Genomic DNA, 12,997 nt, shown 5'->3' with positions numbered 1-12,997 from the left:
CCAGAAGGGACAGGAGGGGGACCAGGGAGGGCCTCCCTGAGGAAGGGACATGTCAAGGTGAGCCAGGGACAAAGGACAGAGGTGAGGAGAGAATGCAGAAAGCACAAGAGAGGCTGACCCAGAAGCCAAAGGACAAATTAAAAACAACGCCACCTTGTTGCAACAGGCACAGCTCTGTTTGGAGTTGAGGATTCTGGGGGCCTCTGGCCAGTGCCCTGGGCCAACTTGAGCTGGGTGTACCTCCCTTTGGAAAAACCTTCCAAGGACACCTCCACGGCACAACTTCTGCCTGGCCCATACTCCCCAGTCTTTCTTCCCAAGTGACAGGAACCTGGACTTTCTGAAGTTTAAATTTAGTCCCGCTGGAAGGAAAAACCTGAGCATGCAGCTTAAAATACACAATCAAAACCTTGTCTTTGTTACACTCATGTCTAGAGCCTAAAGAAAAAACTGACTTCCATAAATCAAAATTAGAAACCTTACAATTTCTTTTTTAACTGAATCTGGGTTTGTTTTTACAGCGTCCAGAATTTCCCTTTATTCCTTACTCATTCAGGAAAACCAAAAGCCACCTTGAAGGCCATCTGTTAGCTGAAAACATTTTTAGAGACACAGGAAATACAAGTACCTAAGTTAATTTTTTCTAAATATAAAGGCCCAGGTTATTCCCAAAACCTAAGAGATCTGATATCCTATCTTCTGTTACTGGCATCACGAAAGCAACAGGAGGCCTGGCTGGAATGTGAGTGTTCCAGCCACAAACTAGAAACTGGGGATGCTGGGGAGACAGGACAGGGCTGGGGGCAGAAGCAGTCAGATAGATTTTATGCTTTATTCTTCTGCCCTTCCGATTATTCAGCACGACCTCCCTTCAAAATGACCACTTGACCTTTCCCACGAGAACCATTAACCTTCCATAGTCTGTCGCGTAAACAGCTTAATTTTCTGACGACAGCATGACAGAAGAAATTACAAAGGCAATTCCCACTCTCGGTCCAAACAGATGCCAAATGTAAATCACTCCATTTCCAGGAGGACACCTGCCCCAGTGCCTCCGCCATCCTGCCTCCTTGGGGGCATCGTGCGGCCCCACGCTGGTGGAGGACGACCCCTCGCTGTCCATGCCCCCCACTTGGACAGGACAGCAGCTCTTCATGGGTCCTTGGGCTGTCCCAGTGCTGACCTGGGCCCGAAAGCTCTCAGTTCCTGTCCCTCGTTTCCAAGCGCCCAACCCATAGCCCAAGTCAGAAGCCCCATTAAGTCAGAGGCACCCCTAATCGCTTATTTGTAAAACCAGGCCTTGCCTACTCTTGAATTTACTGCAGAATGACGAAGCTAAAAAGCAACTGATTCTGTTTCTTTTTCTTTTTCAACAACATATCTACTTTGACCACTACCCACAATCTGGAACAATAACGTTTAACAATTAGGGACAATTTTAAAGAAAAAAGTTTTAACGTAAATCAGTTACAACAGAGCTTCTTAATTATGCTGTTCTCCAGTGAGGGGCTGGTGATCTTAGGGATGCCTGAAGGACCAAGCCTGGAACGTAAGGGAGGTAAGCAGGCCAGGTTCCACGGTTTATAGTGCTCTACACCGTAGAAGGTTGTGAGGTCAGAAAGGGGTTAGGATGGTGAATTTATTTGTCAACCTGACTGGGCCGAGGTGCCAGATATTTGGCCAAACATTATTCTGGATGTTTCTGTGAGGGTCTTTCTTGGGTGAGATTAACATTTAAATCAGTGGTCTCTGAATAAACACATTGCCCTCCATTCTGTGGTGGGCCTCCTCTAATCAGTTGAAGGCACAAACAGAACAGTGTGACCTCCCCGAGCAAGAAGGAATCCGGTCAGCAGAGAGCCTTCGGACTCGGACCATATCTCTTCACTGGGTCTCCAGCCCGCCAGCCTGCCCTGCAGATTTTGGACTCACCTAGCCTCGCTTGGTTGTTTCTGGGACGAATCCTAATACAGGACACATTCTATTTGCATGATAAACACACTAGAATATTTTTAGTTCCTAAAATAAATCTGTCCTCTCATTCCTGAAATCTCTTCTGTTCGTCTGTTTTGACAGAGACATAGCCATGAAAAAATACCATGTGAAAAACAACCAAAACAGTGCACGTAAAGTGAGAGCAGACTCTGAGCTTGGTGAAGGGGACAACAGAAGTGGTGGGGTCTGCGGTCAGCTGGAATTAATGGAGGCAGTGGCCTCAGCTAAGCTTCTGGGTGTGGTGGAATGTGGGGCCCTGAACTATTAGATCTTCTGATTTTTTAAGAAGAATCCAGAAATCTGTGTATTTTATATAAAATCTCCCATTTTTAAACACGCCTCCCCCGCCCCCAATTTAAGATCTTGTGAGGGCCAAACATCTGCTCTCGAATGTAGCCTGGAAGTGACAGGATTTATTGGCCCGGGACCCTGGCTTACTTCACCTCCTTAGGCCTCGATAAGCCCACCTCCAAAATGGCGCTGCTCTTGCCTACAGCTCACAGGGTTGTGGCGGGAATGAAACAAAATGGAGTACATAAAGTGCTCAGCAATGGCACTTGGACGAACAAAAGGTCCCTCCCTTGACTACTCCAATAGCCAGCCCCGTCTGGCGGACACAGGGAGGGAGTTCCCGATCAGCAGAAGCACCCAAGCTGGGAAAGGCTTCCCCAGACACGGCCCCCAAATCCCTGCCAGGCACGAAAAGCTGGGGCAGGGCTCCAGAGGGTCCCTGCAACTTTAAGAGCCCGTGACTCAAATCCTAGTGCCGCTTCTGGTGATGACAGAGTAGGTCTGCACAGCTTTCTGGAAAGCAACTTGGCCACATGCATCAAGAGCCTCGGATACGCACATCATCCTAAACATGAAGATGCTTATCTCGGCCTTACTCTGGCAGAAGATCAGAAACCACCTAATAATGTCCATCAGCAGGCATCGGTTTAAGAAACTACAGGATATCCTATAAAAAAGATTACAGCAAAACTGTGCCACAGAGACATTTATTTATTGAGTTGAAAGTTGTTCACAAATTATTATCTGGTGAACAACAAAAACCCGGGTGACAAAACTAGGTCAGGTTTGATACTGATGCTCCAAGTACGTCCCTTTGTAATGATTTCTTTGCGCCAGAAACCACTTGGAAGAAACACACCAACGTGCTGACAGCTGTTAACCTGTGCAGTGGAATGGGAATATTTTCTGTTTTCTTCTTTCTGCTCATCTGTTTTCTCTAATTTTCCTTCCACGAACATGCGCGGTCTTGGTGGTAAAAGAAGTTGTGAAAAATAACCAACGTGGTTGGCTTGGGTTTTTTTAAAGAAAGAGACAGTGAGGACTGTGCTAAAGACTCAGGCAAAAATGCTGGCAACAAAATCAGGACTTTACAGAGACTGTGCTCTGCGGCCAGAGATGTGCAGCCTGGCCCAGAGCATTCCTCCAGGCCCTCGAGCCTCCTCTTTACTACTTAGGTGTCCCCTGGAGATAATCCTTCAGTGCCTTGTGCTGTATCCTGTGCAAACACACCTAACCTTGGGACAGTGAGCACCTGCGCTCTGAGACCTCGACGGGGCCTCCGTCCACAGCGACCCTCCCCGGCCCCAGCCTCTCCCAGCCCAGCATCCACTCGGAAGCCTGACCAGCCAGCTCCCCCGAAGTCAGAGGATTCTCATTTCCTCACAAATTATTAAAAGAAAGGAAGGATGAAGGAAAAAGCGAGAAAAAAGCAGGGAGGGAAAAGGAAGGCAGCCTGTGCCCACCCCACACCCACTTTTCTGCACTGTATACTGATTCTGTAAGCCAGAGACCCACAGAGCGTCATCCAAAGCAGCTGGAAACATTCTTCCTGAAGCTGACTTACCCTTTTCCCAGAGAGATGAGCACAGGCTTTTCTAGATCCATGAGCACCCGGAAGGCTTTATTCATGTTTTGGTAAGAAAAGCCTTCTCCAGCATCTGCAATGACCACACAGTTGGGGTTGGACGTGTCGATCTGATCAAATTCTGAGCGGACTCCTGGAAAGAAAAAGAGGGATAAAGCCCTGGGGAGATGTGGCCTATGTCCCGTCTCCTACCAGGGACACCTTCTGTCTGCCATGTGGGCCCTGCCCCTTCCTCAGACGTGCTTCCTGATCCTCCCAGCTGTACTGGAGGTGGGTAAGGAAGGGGTTTTACTCCCATTTTACAGATGAGGAATTCCACTCCCCACAGTTAGGATTTGTCAGGAGAAAGACGGGCCCGGGGCACCTGGGTGGCTCAGTTGGTTGAGCGACTGCCTTCGGCTCAGGTCATGATCCTGGAGTCCCGGGATCGAGTCCCACATCGGGCTCCCTGCTCAGCAGAGAGTCTGCTTCTCCCCCTGACCCTCCCCCCTCTCATGCTCTCTCTCTCTATCTCATTCTCTCTCTCAAATAAATAAATAAAATCTTTAAAAAAAAAAAAAAGAAAGAAAGACGGGCCCGTCCCTGGGGCTCCCACCCCAACACTGGCATTACCCCAGGGGCTACTCAGTTCAATCCCCCAGGCAGGAAACCCATAGCTCCGCAAGTGAGAAGGGGCATTTGCCTGGAAGACACAGATTCCCAGATGTCGGGTGAAATGAGGCTGCTGGCAACCTTTACAGGGTCGGTACTGCTGGACCTAAACTGTAAAGACCATCGAACATTCCAGCCCAACCCCATGGAAGACAGGAGAGCCGGGACATACAGACGTGCTGAGGGGAGTAGCAGCTGATCCCTCCTGCTCACCAATACCCTTAGCAAAGCCTCTTCCTCCTTTGCCTTCTCTGCCCTCCCCTACTTTATGTCATTTTTAAAGATTTTATTTATTTGTTAGAGAGAGAAAGAGCACAAGCAGGGGGAGCAGCAGGCAGAGGGAGAAGCAGACTCCCCGCTGAGCAAGGAGCCCGATGCGGGGCTCTATCTCAGAAGCCCCGGATCATGACCTGAGCCGGCGGCAGACGCTTAACTGACTGAGCCACCCTGGCGCCCCTACCCTCCCCAATTTTAAATTAAAACCGAGAACGCTGCAAGGCTAAACTGAGTCATCGGCCTTATGTCTTCAGTTCCTAGGATGAAACAGACTCTCAGCTATCTTGGTATTAGATATTGACCTTGCTGGATTAACAAATGGAAGTAACCACATGATATCACTTCCAACCTGCCAGAATAGCAAGAATTAAAAAGACTGACACTGCCAAGTGCTGGTGGGGAAGCAGAGCGGCTCTAAGAGCTAGCTGGCCGGAATGTGAAATGACAGCCCTCTGGGGAAAGGCTAGCCATTTCTGATAAAACTGACAGCCACCTACCCTGCGACCCAGCAATTCCACTCCTAGGTATTTACCCAAAAGAACTGCAGAGAGGGGTGCCTGGGTGGCTCAGTCCTTAAGCGTCTGCCTTCGGCTCAGGTCATGATCCCAGGGTCCTGGGATCGAGCCCCGCATCGGGCTCCCTGCTCGGCGGGAAGCCTGCTTCTCCCTCTCCCACTCCCCCTGCTTGTGTTCCCTCTCTCACGGTCTCTCTCTCTGTGTCAAATAGATAAATAAAATCTTAAAAAAAAAAAGAATTGCACAGAAACATTCGTAGCGGATTTCCTCCCTAATAGCCTGAAGTTGGAAACAGTCAGGTGTCCTTCAACAGGGGAATGGACAAAGCGTGGCATATTCACTTAATGGAATAGCACTCTGCAACAAAAAAGAAAAAAAACCTACTGATAATTGCAACCATACAGGTCCATCTCAACAACAGTATGTTGGGGCTGCTCAGACCCTGCAGATTCCAAAGAAAGATGGTCCTCAGGGTACCTGGGTGGCTCAGTCGGTTAAGCATCTGCCTTCAGCTCAGGTCATGATCTCAGGGTCCTGGGATCAAGCCCCAGGTCGGGCTCTGCGCTCAGTGGGGAGTCTGCTTCTCCCTCTCCCTCTGCTCCTCCACCTACTCATGCTCTTGCACATTCTCTCTTTCTCTCTCTCAAATAAATAAATAAAATCTTTTTAAAAAAGAGAGAGTGTTTTTGTAAGCCTGAGGCCCTGGGGGGCTGGAGACTAAGTAGCCAAGGTCAGTCCACAGGCGCTGCATGCCTACCTGACCAACCCCTACTCAAAACCCGACACAAGGATCCAGTGAGCTCCTCTGGGTGACTACATGTTGCAGGTATGGTCACACATCTCGGCTGGGAGAATTAAGTGCGTCTCAGGGCAACTCCATGGACAAGGACTGCTGGAAGGTCATGCCCGGATTCTCCTGGAGTTCGCCCACACCTCTCTTCCCTCTGTTGAGTTCAATCCATGTTCTTTCACTGTGCTAAACTATAACTGAGTCTGACAGCTTTTCTGAGCCCTGTGAGTCTTCCCAGCAAATCGTCAAGCTTGAAGGTGGTCTGGAGAGCCCCTGACACAACTAGATGCTGCATGATACTATTTATATAAAAATCTAAACGAGGCAAACTTATTCATGATGAAACAAATCAAAATAGCAGGTGCCTCCAAGAGCGTAGGGGATGGGGACAGACTGGACAGCACGTGAGGGAACTTTCAGGGTGCTGATAAAGTTCTAGATCGCATCACAATAGGGGTTCGGGATACACAGATGTGTGCATCTGTCAAAACTCAGCAGAAGTACACCTGAGATTTTTGCATTTCATTGTACATAAATTTTGTATCAAAAGAAAAAATGTAAACAGATGTTGAACTCTAGTTAATGATGTGCTGAAGTGTTTTCGAGATGTGTACCAATGTCTGCTATTTACCTTGAAATGCATCAAAAAGATAAGATAATGGGGCGCCTGGATGGCATAGTTGATTAGGTGTCTGACTCTTGATTTCGGCTCAGGTCATGATCTCAAGGTTGTGGGATCCAGCCCTGCGTTGGGCTCTGCGCTCAGCGAGGAGTCTGCTTAGAGTTCCTCTCTCCCTCTCCCTGCCCCTCCCCCCTGCCACATAAGCACTCTCTCCCTCTCTCTCTCATTCTCTCTCTCAAATAAATAAATCTTAAGAAAAAAAGATAAGATGAAAAGATGGACAGAAGAATGGGTAGACATAACGAAAAAATTATAGTAAAATGTCACTGGTAAAGTCAGGTGATGAGCATACAAATATTTCAAGTAGAATTCCTTTAGCTTTGCTGTATGTTTGAAAATTTCATAATAAAATGTTGCAGGGGGTGGAATTCATCAACGATAAAACTTGGAAAAAGATTCCAAGTCTGAAAACAGGCATATTTATGGAAAACAGATGCAGGAGTGCATCTGGCTTCCCCTCCAGCCTGCTCAAGCTCTAATATCGATTAATGCCCCCTTCAAGGCAAACACTGAATTTCCCTCCCCTTCCCAGCTCATTCCACCCCCATTCCTCCCTTTTCCCCAGGGGTGGGGATTTTCTTTCTTAAGTTTTTCTCTTTCTTTGAAGACCTGTTCTAAAGACACTGGCTGAGATCCCAGATCACAGAGGAAGGATTTTGAGAAAGAGGATTTCTAAAGGCTGGGCATATTGCCCTCAACTGGCTCCAGAGCTATGGATTTGACACTCAGGCCTTTCAGGGAGCACCCTCAACCTCTGGGGGCCCCACTCCTGCCGGGAGGCAGAAAAGTATGCTTGCTTCTGCCAGTGGTTTGTAAATAAAAATACCCGGTGCAGGGGAAGAAAGAGGGCTCAGTGCAACGACAGGGAAGTGTCCTGAATTCTGAAGAAGTGCTTATGTTTCTTCTTTTTAAATATTCAGAAGGCACCAGATAATACTGCTCCTTCCACTTCTTTCCAGAAAAACTCTCCACAGAGGGTCAAAAGGGCTCTTTCCTTGCATTCAGACGAAGATCAGGATGTAAACCTTGTGCCATTTGCCAGAAAGCAAGGCTGGTATTCACAAATAGAGTTCAAGTTCAGGGTTGGGGGAGGGGGACAGGGGAGGTATGGGGAGTGGAGGGGATGGGGGGTGGCAGACACAAACCTATGGACTTCAATCTAGCCCCTCATCCTCCTTCCCTTCCTTCCCCTCCCCCCCCACCCCACAAACCCTAGAAGCTAAAATTTTGCCCCTGTGACAATTCCCTGCCCTCCTGGTCCATTCTAGATCAAAGAAATCAGGCTCAGGATTTTCCTCTGCGAAAACCGTTCCATCTGGAAACTGCCTCTAAGGATCCTCTGGTACTCAGCCAGGGATGGAACGGGTCTGGTCCCCAGCAGGGAGCCCACGAGGTTTCCACCCCACAGGCCCATGAGCCAAGTGTTCATGTCCTCCCCAGTGGTTTGACCCAGGTGAGAGGGACACCGTCCCTCAGCCCCCACCTGGAAAGGAGGCACCTTGGCCCCCACCAAGCCCAGGGCCCAGCAGGCCTACCGTCATGAATAAGCAGGTGTGGCCGCAGGCCTCGCTCCTTCAGGATCAGGGAGGTGGCTGGGGCCGGGGAGGTGACCTCGCCCTCGGAAATGTCGAAGCCCTGGCGTTGAAGAAGCCCTACCAGCTCTCTCCGGGACTTCTGCGAATCGTTGGTGCAGAACCTCACCTTCAGCTGCGAGCGCTTCAGTCTGGAAGTGGGAACACGACAGGCAGAAGGTACTGTCAGCACTTGGAGCATGGGGCCTCCAAGGAGGAAGCCAGGTTACCTCCCAAGGGCAATCAGGACCACCAGCGGGGGCTAGACCACCGTGGCTCCCTGAGGCCGGGCTCGGCTGACCCCGGGGTCTGGATGGGGTTGCTGAGCTGGAGCTGACCCCTTCCAGGGAACCCCGACCCTGCCCCACAACCCTCCTTTCCATCCTCACTGAGCCTGTCGCCAGGGACATGTCCCCACTCCCTCCACCTGGGACACGTCTCTGTTCCCACTCTCTCTGCCTGGGACACCCTCCACTTCTTCATCTGAGACACATCTCCACTCCCTCCACCTGGGACACATCTCTGTTCCCTCTCCTGGGACATGTCCCTACTCCCTCCACCCGGGACACATCTCCACTCCTTCTGCCTGGGACACGGTGCCTCTCTACACGTGCCAATTCTCCCATCTCCCAAGACCCACCAGGTATCTCTCCTCCACCACTCCATCCCCTTGGCCTGGCTAGAGGTCTCTCGCGAACGTCCGCAGCAATTTCTCTGGACCATTCCACCATGATCGGCATTCCCTCTCTGCATGTGAGCTACGTGTGCCTAACTAACTCCGGATCCGTATTTCCCCTAAAGTGCAAAGGCGGAGGGACCAAGCTCAGGTGTGTCTTCTCATTGCTGTCACTGAAGAAAAGTTTGCCAGACCGTCATCAGGTACATGGACGATCCCAGGATGGACGGACAGGACCCAGGGAGCCCCTGCAAGCCCAGCATGAACCTCGGTGCTATGGCCGGCCAGTTGTACTCACATTCTTTTCTCCTGAGCTCCCAGAACACCTGCTGCATCCTGGCTGCGCTTGGGCAGGTTGTTGGAATACAAAGCCACAAGGTGGACACCTAAAGAGGTCCCAAATGCAGTAACATCCAACCCTCCCACAAATAGTTACTGAGCACCTACTAAGTGCCTGGCTGGGGGCCAGTGCACAGAACTGTAACCTTGATCACAGGCAGGCTCCCGGCTGGAGCCACAGGCCGGGTGGGTGGGAGGGAAACTTCACAAAGGAAGGGAGATTTGTGCTTGTGAACAGGGAGGTGCTCTGAAGGACTGGAACAGGATGAAGAGACAGATGCGGGCCAGGAGGCAAAGAAACAGCGCCCAGCAGAGGGAAGAACGGACTCGGGCTGCATAGGAAAAGGGGCTGGCACGGCTGAGCCCCCAAGCAAGGGGTCCAGTGTGATGGTGGATGTCCCCGCGGGCCCAGGCCAGGAACGCACAGCCCTCCCTGGACAAGCCACGGCAAGACGGCAGTCCTACTCAGCATCCACAGAGCCGCAGCATGGGGTCGTGAAAAAGACACCAGGCTACAAGTCAGGAGGCCTGGGAAACCCTAGGAAAATTAACAGAGGGCACTAATCGTTACCTCGCACTGTTCGTAAACAGGTCTCTAAACACGTCCATGTCAATGGTCTCCAAATGCGCAGGAAGACATCTTCATTTTTCAGCCATCCTTTCAAGTTTTACATTTTTTGTAATATAAATTGTATTAACATTTGATCCAGTTAATAAACGTGTAATTTATCATTTAGTATTTATCAATAAATACACATGTACGAGAGATAAGTGCTCCAATTTTGTGCTCACGTGCAGAGATAACACAAAGAGCAGACCCAGTTACTCAGAACTATGGACTTGCAATCAACCTCCATTTGGGCAAGTAAATGAGACCCCCAACTAAAAACTCTGTCTCAACCCTAGCGGTAATATACTTTTATCCTGCTTTACGAGTGAGGACATTGAATCTCAGAAGGTCAAGTACCTTCTGTTCCCCTTCCTGGACCTGAGGCGCTAGGGATATGGGCTAATTCCTCCTTGACCCCAACACGGATCCTGGAACTGATATGGAGTCAGCACCATAACTACCCTCCAGAGCCAAAGGCAGGAAAGGTCTCCTACCAGGATGGGGTCTCGGAAAAGACTTCCCCGAAGAGCCAGGTCCAATGGGAATCTTGCAGAGCGGACAAGCTGGCCAGGGAAGGGTGGGCGGAGCAGAGGGAGGAGCAGGTGCAGGGTAGGCCCCGCCCTCCTAGGACCCGGTCAGGTTCAGAATCTTCGAGCAGCCTTGGGTATATGGAAGCTGAGCCAGAAAATGAGGCTGGAGCGGAGTGTCACTGAGCAGGCAGGGATGCCTCAGGCCATCTGTTCCATCCCGGGATGGAGGGAGCTCCACATGCAATGCTCCTTGGCGATAACAGAACTGGGAAAAGGTGGCAGGCCTGTCCAATGTCCCCCTCTCCACCCTGGGTGACGCTGTCCTTATCCTACCTCCGGCTTTATCTTTCTTTCTTTAAACGTCCACCAATATCTCCAATCATCTGACTCATATCTTTGTTTATTGTCTCTCTCCCAGACCTACGTGCTCCATGACATCAGCAATGACATCTGGTCCATGCTCCCCGGCATCCCTGCTTCACACAGGGCTGGAACACAGCAGGCTCCCATTTACTGAATGAGTGATGGAAAATCCAAATGACAGCCCGTGAGAGGGACCCTTCCTTAGAACCACACCCACCACACAACCTACTGCCACACCCAAGGGTGTCCCGAGCCTGCAGCCCCCTCACAAGCCCCGTCAGAAACAGGCAGGTGCTCCCACATTATGACGAGCCTCCTGACCCTCCATGCACTGGAGCTGACAGGTGCCACTTGAAAAGAAATCTGTAGATAGACCAACAACGGAGTGAACACACACCTCGAGGCTAACCATGTCTTAATCAACAGCCCAGGTGGCTCAGTCCTTTCTTAGTATTTGTCTTTCCTAATCAGAGGGTTATGAATGATCAATTACGCTTAGTGGTTAATTGCCCTTCATAAAGACAGCTTTTGTATTTTTAAATTAGGCAGTTAATATGTTGTAACTAATAGCATCACCTTGTGCATTATGCACAGATCTTCACTGATTGGCGCCTGGAATGTGTGATTCGCACCCAAGTTAATGGAGCAGTTGAGTGAAGAAGTGCAGGGGTGTCGGGGGACTAATTATCGCTAATGAATTATGATGTGACCTTCTCAGAACAGTGAACAATCGGTGTGACAGTGCCTCACATCTCCTATTCAGGACGCGACTTCAGATGCCGATGACGAATGAGGAAATAGCACAACTCACTTCGGGACACTTCAGCCACGGGTCTCCTCTGAAATACCCACCGAAGTTCACAAAACATATGCTTTAAAATCAAAGTACTGGTTTTAGGATTAAATCAGTCCCTGAAAAAAATCTAGTGCAAAATGTTTGGCAAGTCCCCTCCCTGTGGGTCTGCTCATCCTTCCCCCCACCACCGACGGCACCCCCTTTCTGAACATTTGGGACAAGTCCCAGGTCCCCTCTCTGTTTCTCATAATCACTGAAAATAATAAAAGTGTGGGTTATTAACACAGTAAAGCACGAATACAACGTTACACTGAGCCCTGCCTCAGGGCTCAGTGTCTGTGATCTGATTTGGCCCAGAACCACATGCTTTATTCCCTACATATGTCCCTGGGCCGGGTGCCCTGAGTACAAGCTGACTGAGCAATGCGCCGGGAGACCGGAACCACTGTCCCCATTCTAGAGATGACAAAGTGGAGGCTCTGAGGGGCAGAGACCAATAAAATCGGACAGCTTGTAAGCAGCAGAGCCCACAGGCTGTGAACCGACCCCACGGGGGCAGCTACGCGCTGGCGAGTGCAAGCTTGCATGTTTCCAATAAGGGGAGCATGGCGCCCCCAGGCAAGACCCAGCAGCCCAGGTGCGTGGGGGGGGGGCGCACACATGGACTGAGCTGTGCCCCCCCCCCCCCCCGCAGATCCCTATGTTGAAGCCCTAAGGAGGTAATGAGGGCTAAGTGAGGTCATAAGGGTGGGGTTATGAGAGGATAGGGATTAGTGTCCTTTTCTGACAGAGATCTCTCTCCGCTACGCAAAGAGACAATGTGAGGACAGCGGGCCCCAGAAGCCAGAAAGAGAACTTTTACCTGAAACGGACCCTGCTGGCACCAGATCTGGGCTCCCCGATAAATGTGTGCTGTTAGGCCCCCCGGCCTGTGGTTTTCTGTTGCGGCAGTGCAAACAGACGAGACAGCCAGAGAACCAAATCCTCAGCATCTCCTGGTGGGTCTGCTGCAGATGGCACAGATTTGGCCTAAGGGGCCCGGGACAGCAAGGCTTCAGAACGTCAGGAAAGCCCCAGCGCAGCATGGCCTCGGACTTCAGCACAGCCTGCCTGCATCTTCCCAGGAAAGCAAATGTAAAGGATTTCAGCTTCAGGCTGGGCCCAGCTCCAGGCCAGGCTGTGTTCCCCACCCCACCAAAACCCAAAAAGGCCGGAACCAGTGTCCTCCCGCAGGGCCCTGGCATCCCAGAGTGGGGCTCGGACCAGACTGCCCCTGAGACCCCAGCCCCTACCTCAGCCCGCTGCCCCCTCCCCAGGAGTCCCACAA

At 50.7% G+C, this 12,997-nt stretch overlaps 1 protein-coding gene across 2 annotated transcripts in view; it reads right to left on the bottom strand.

Annotated features, from left to right (window-relative positions):
- LHPP (phospholysine phosphohistidine inorganic pyrophosphate phosphatase) overlaps positions 1–12,997 on the bottom strand; it is a 122,028-nt gene that overhangs the window by 96,875 nt on the left and 12,156 nt on the right. For both annotated transcript variants that reach the window (XM_034985704.1, XM_034985711.1), the window contains exons 2-3: positions 8,321–8,508; positions 3,851–4,004 (exon numbers count right to left, since the gene is read on the bottom strand). In XM_034985704.1, the coding sequence (XP_034841595.1) occupies positions 3,851–4,004; positions 8,321–8,508 (342 nt within the window). The remainder of the gene's footprint in view (positions 1–3,850; positions 4,005–8,320; positions 8,509–12,997) is intronic.

The sequence above is a fragment of the Mirounga leonina genome, unplaced genomic scaffold (genome assembly GCF_011800145.1).
Source record: "Mirounga leonina isolate KUSES-001 unplaced genomic scaffold, KU_Mleo_1.0 Mir_114, whole genome shotgun sequence".
Taxonomy (NCBI): domain Eukaryota; kingdom Metazoa; phylum Chordata; class Mammalia; order Carnivora; family Phocidae; genus Mirounga; species Mirounga leonina.
The sequence above is the reverse complement of the archived record's forward strand: the minus strand, read 5'-3'. Positions and strand labels throughout refer to the sequence as shown.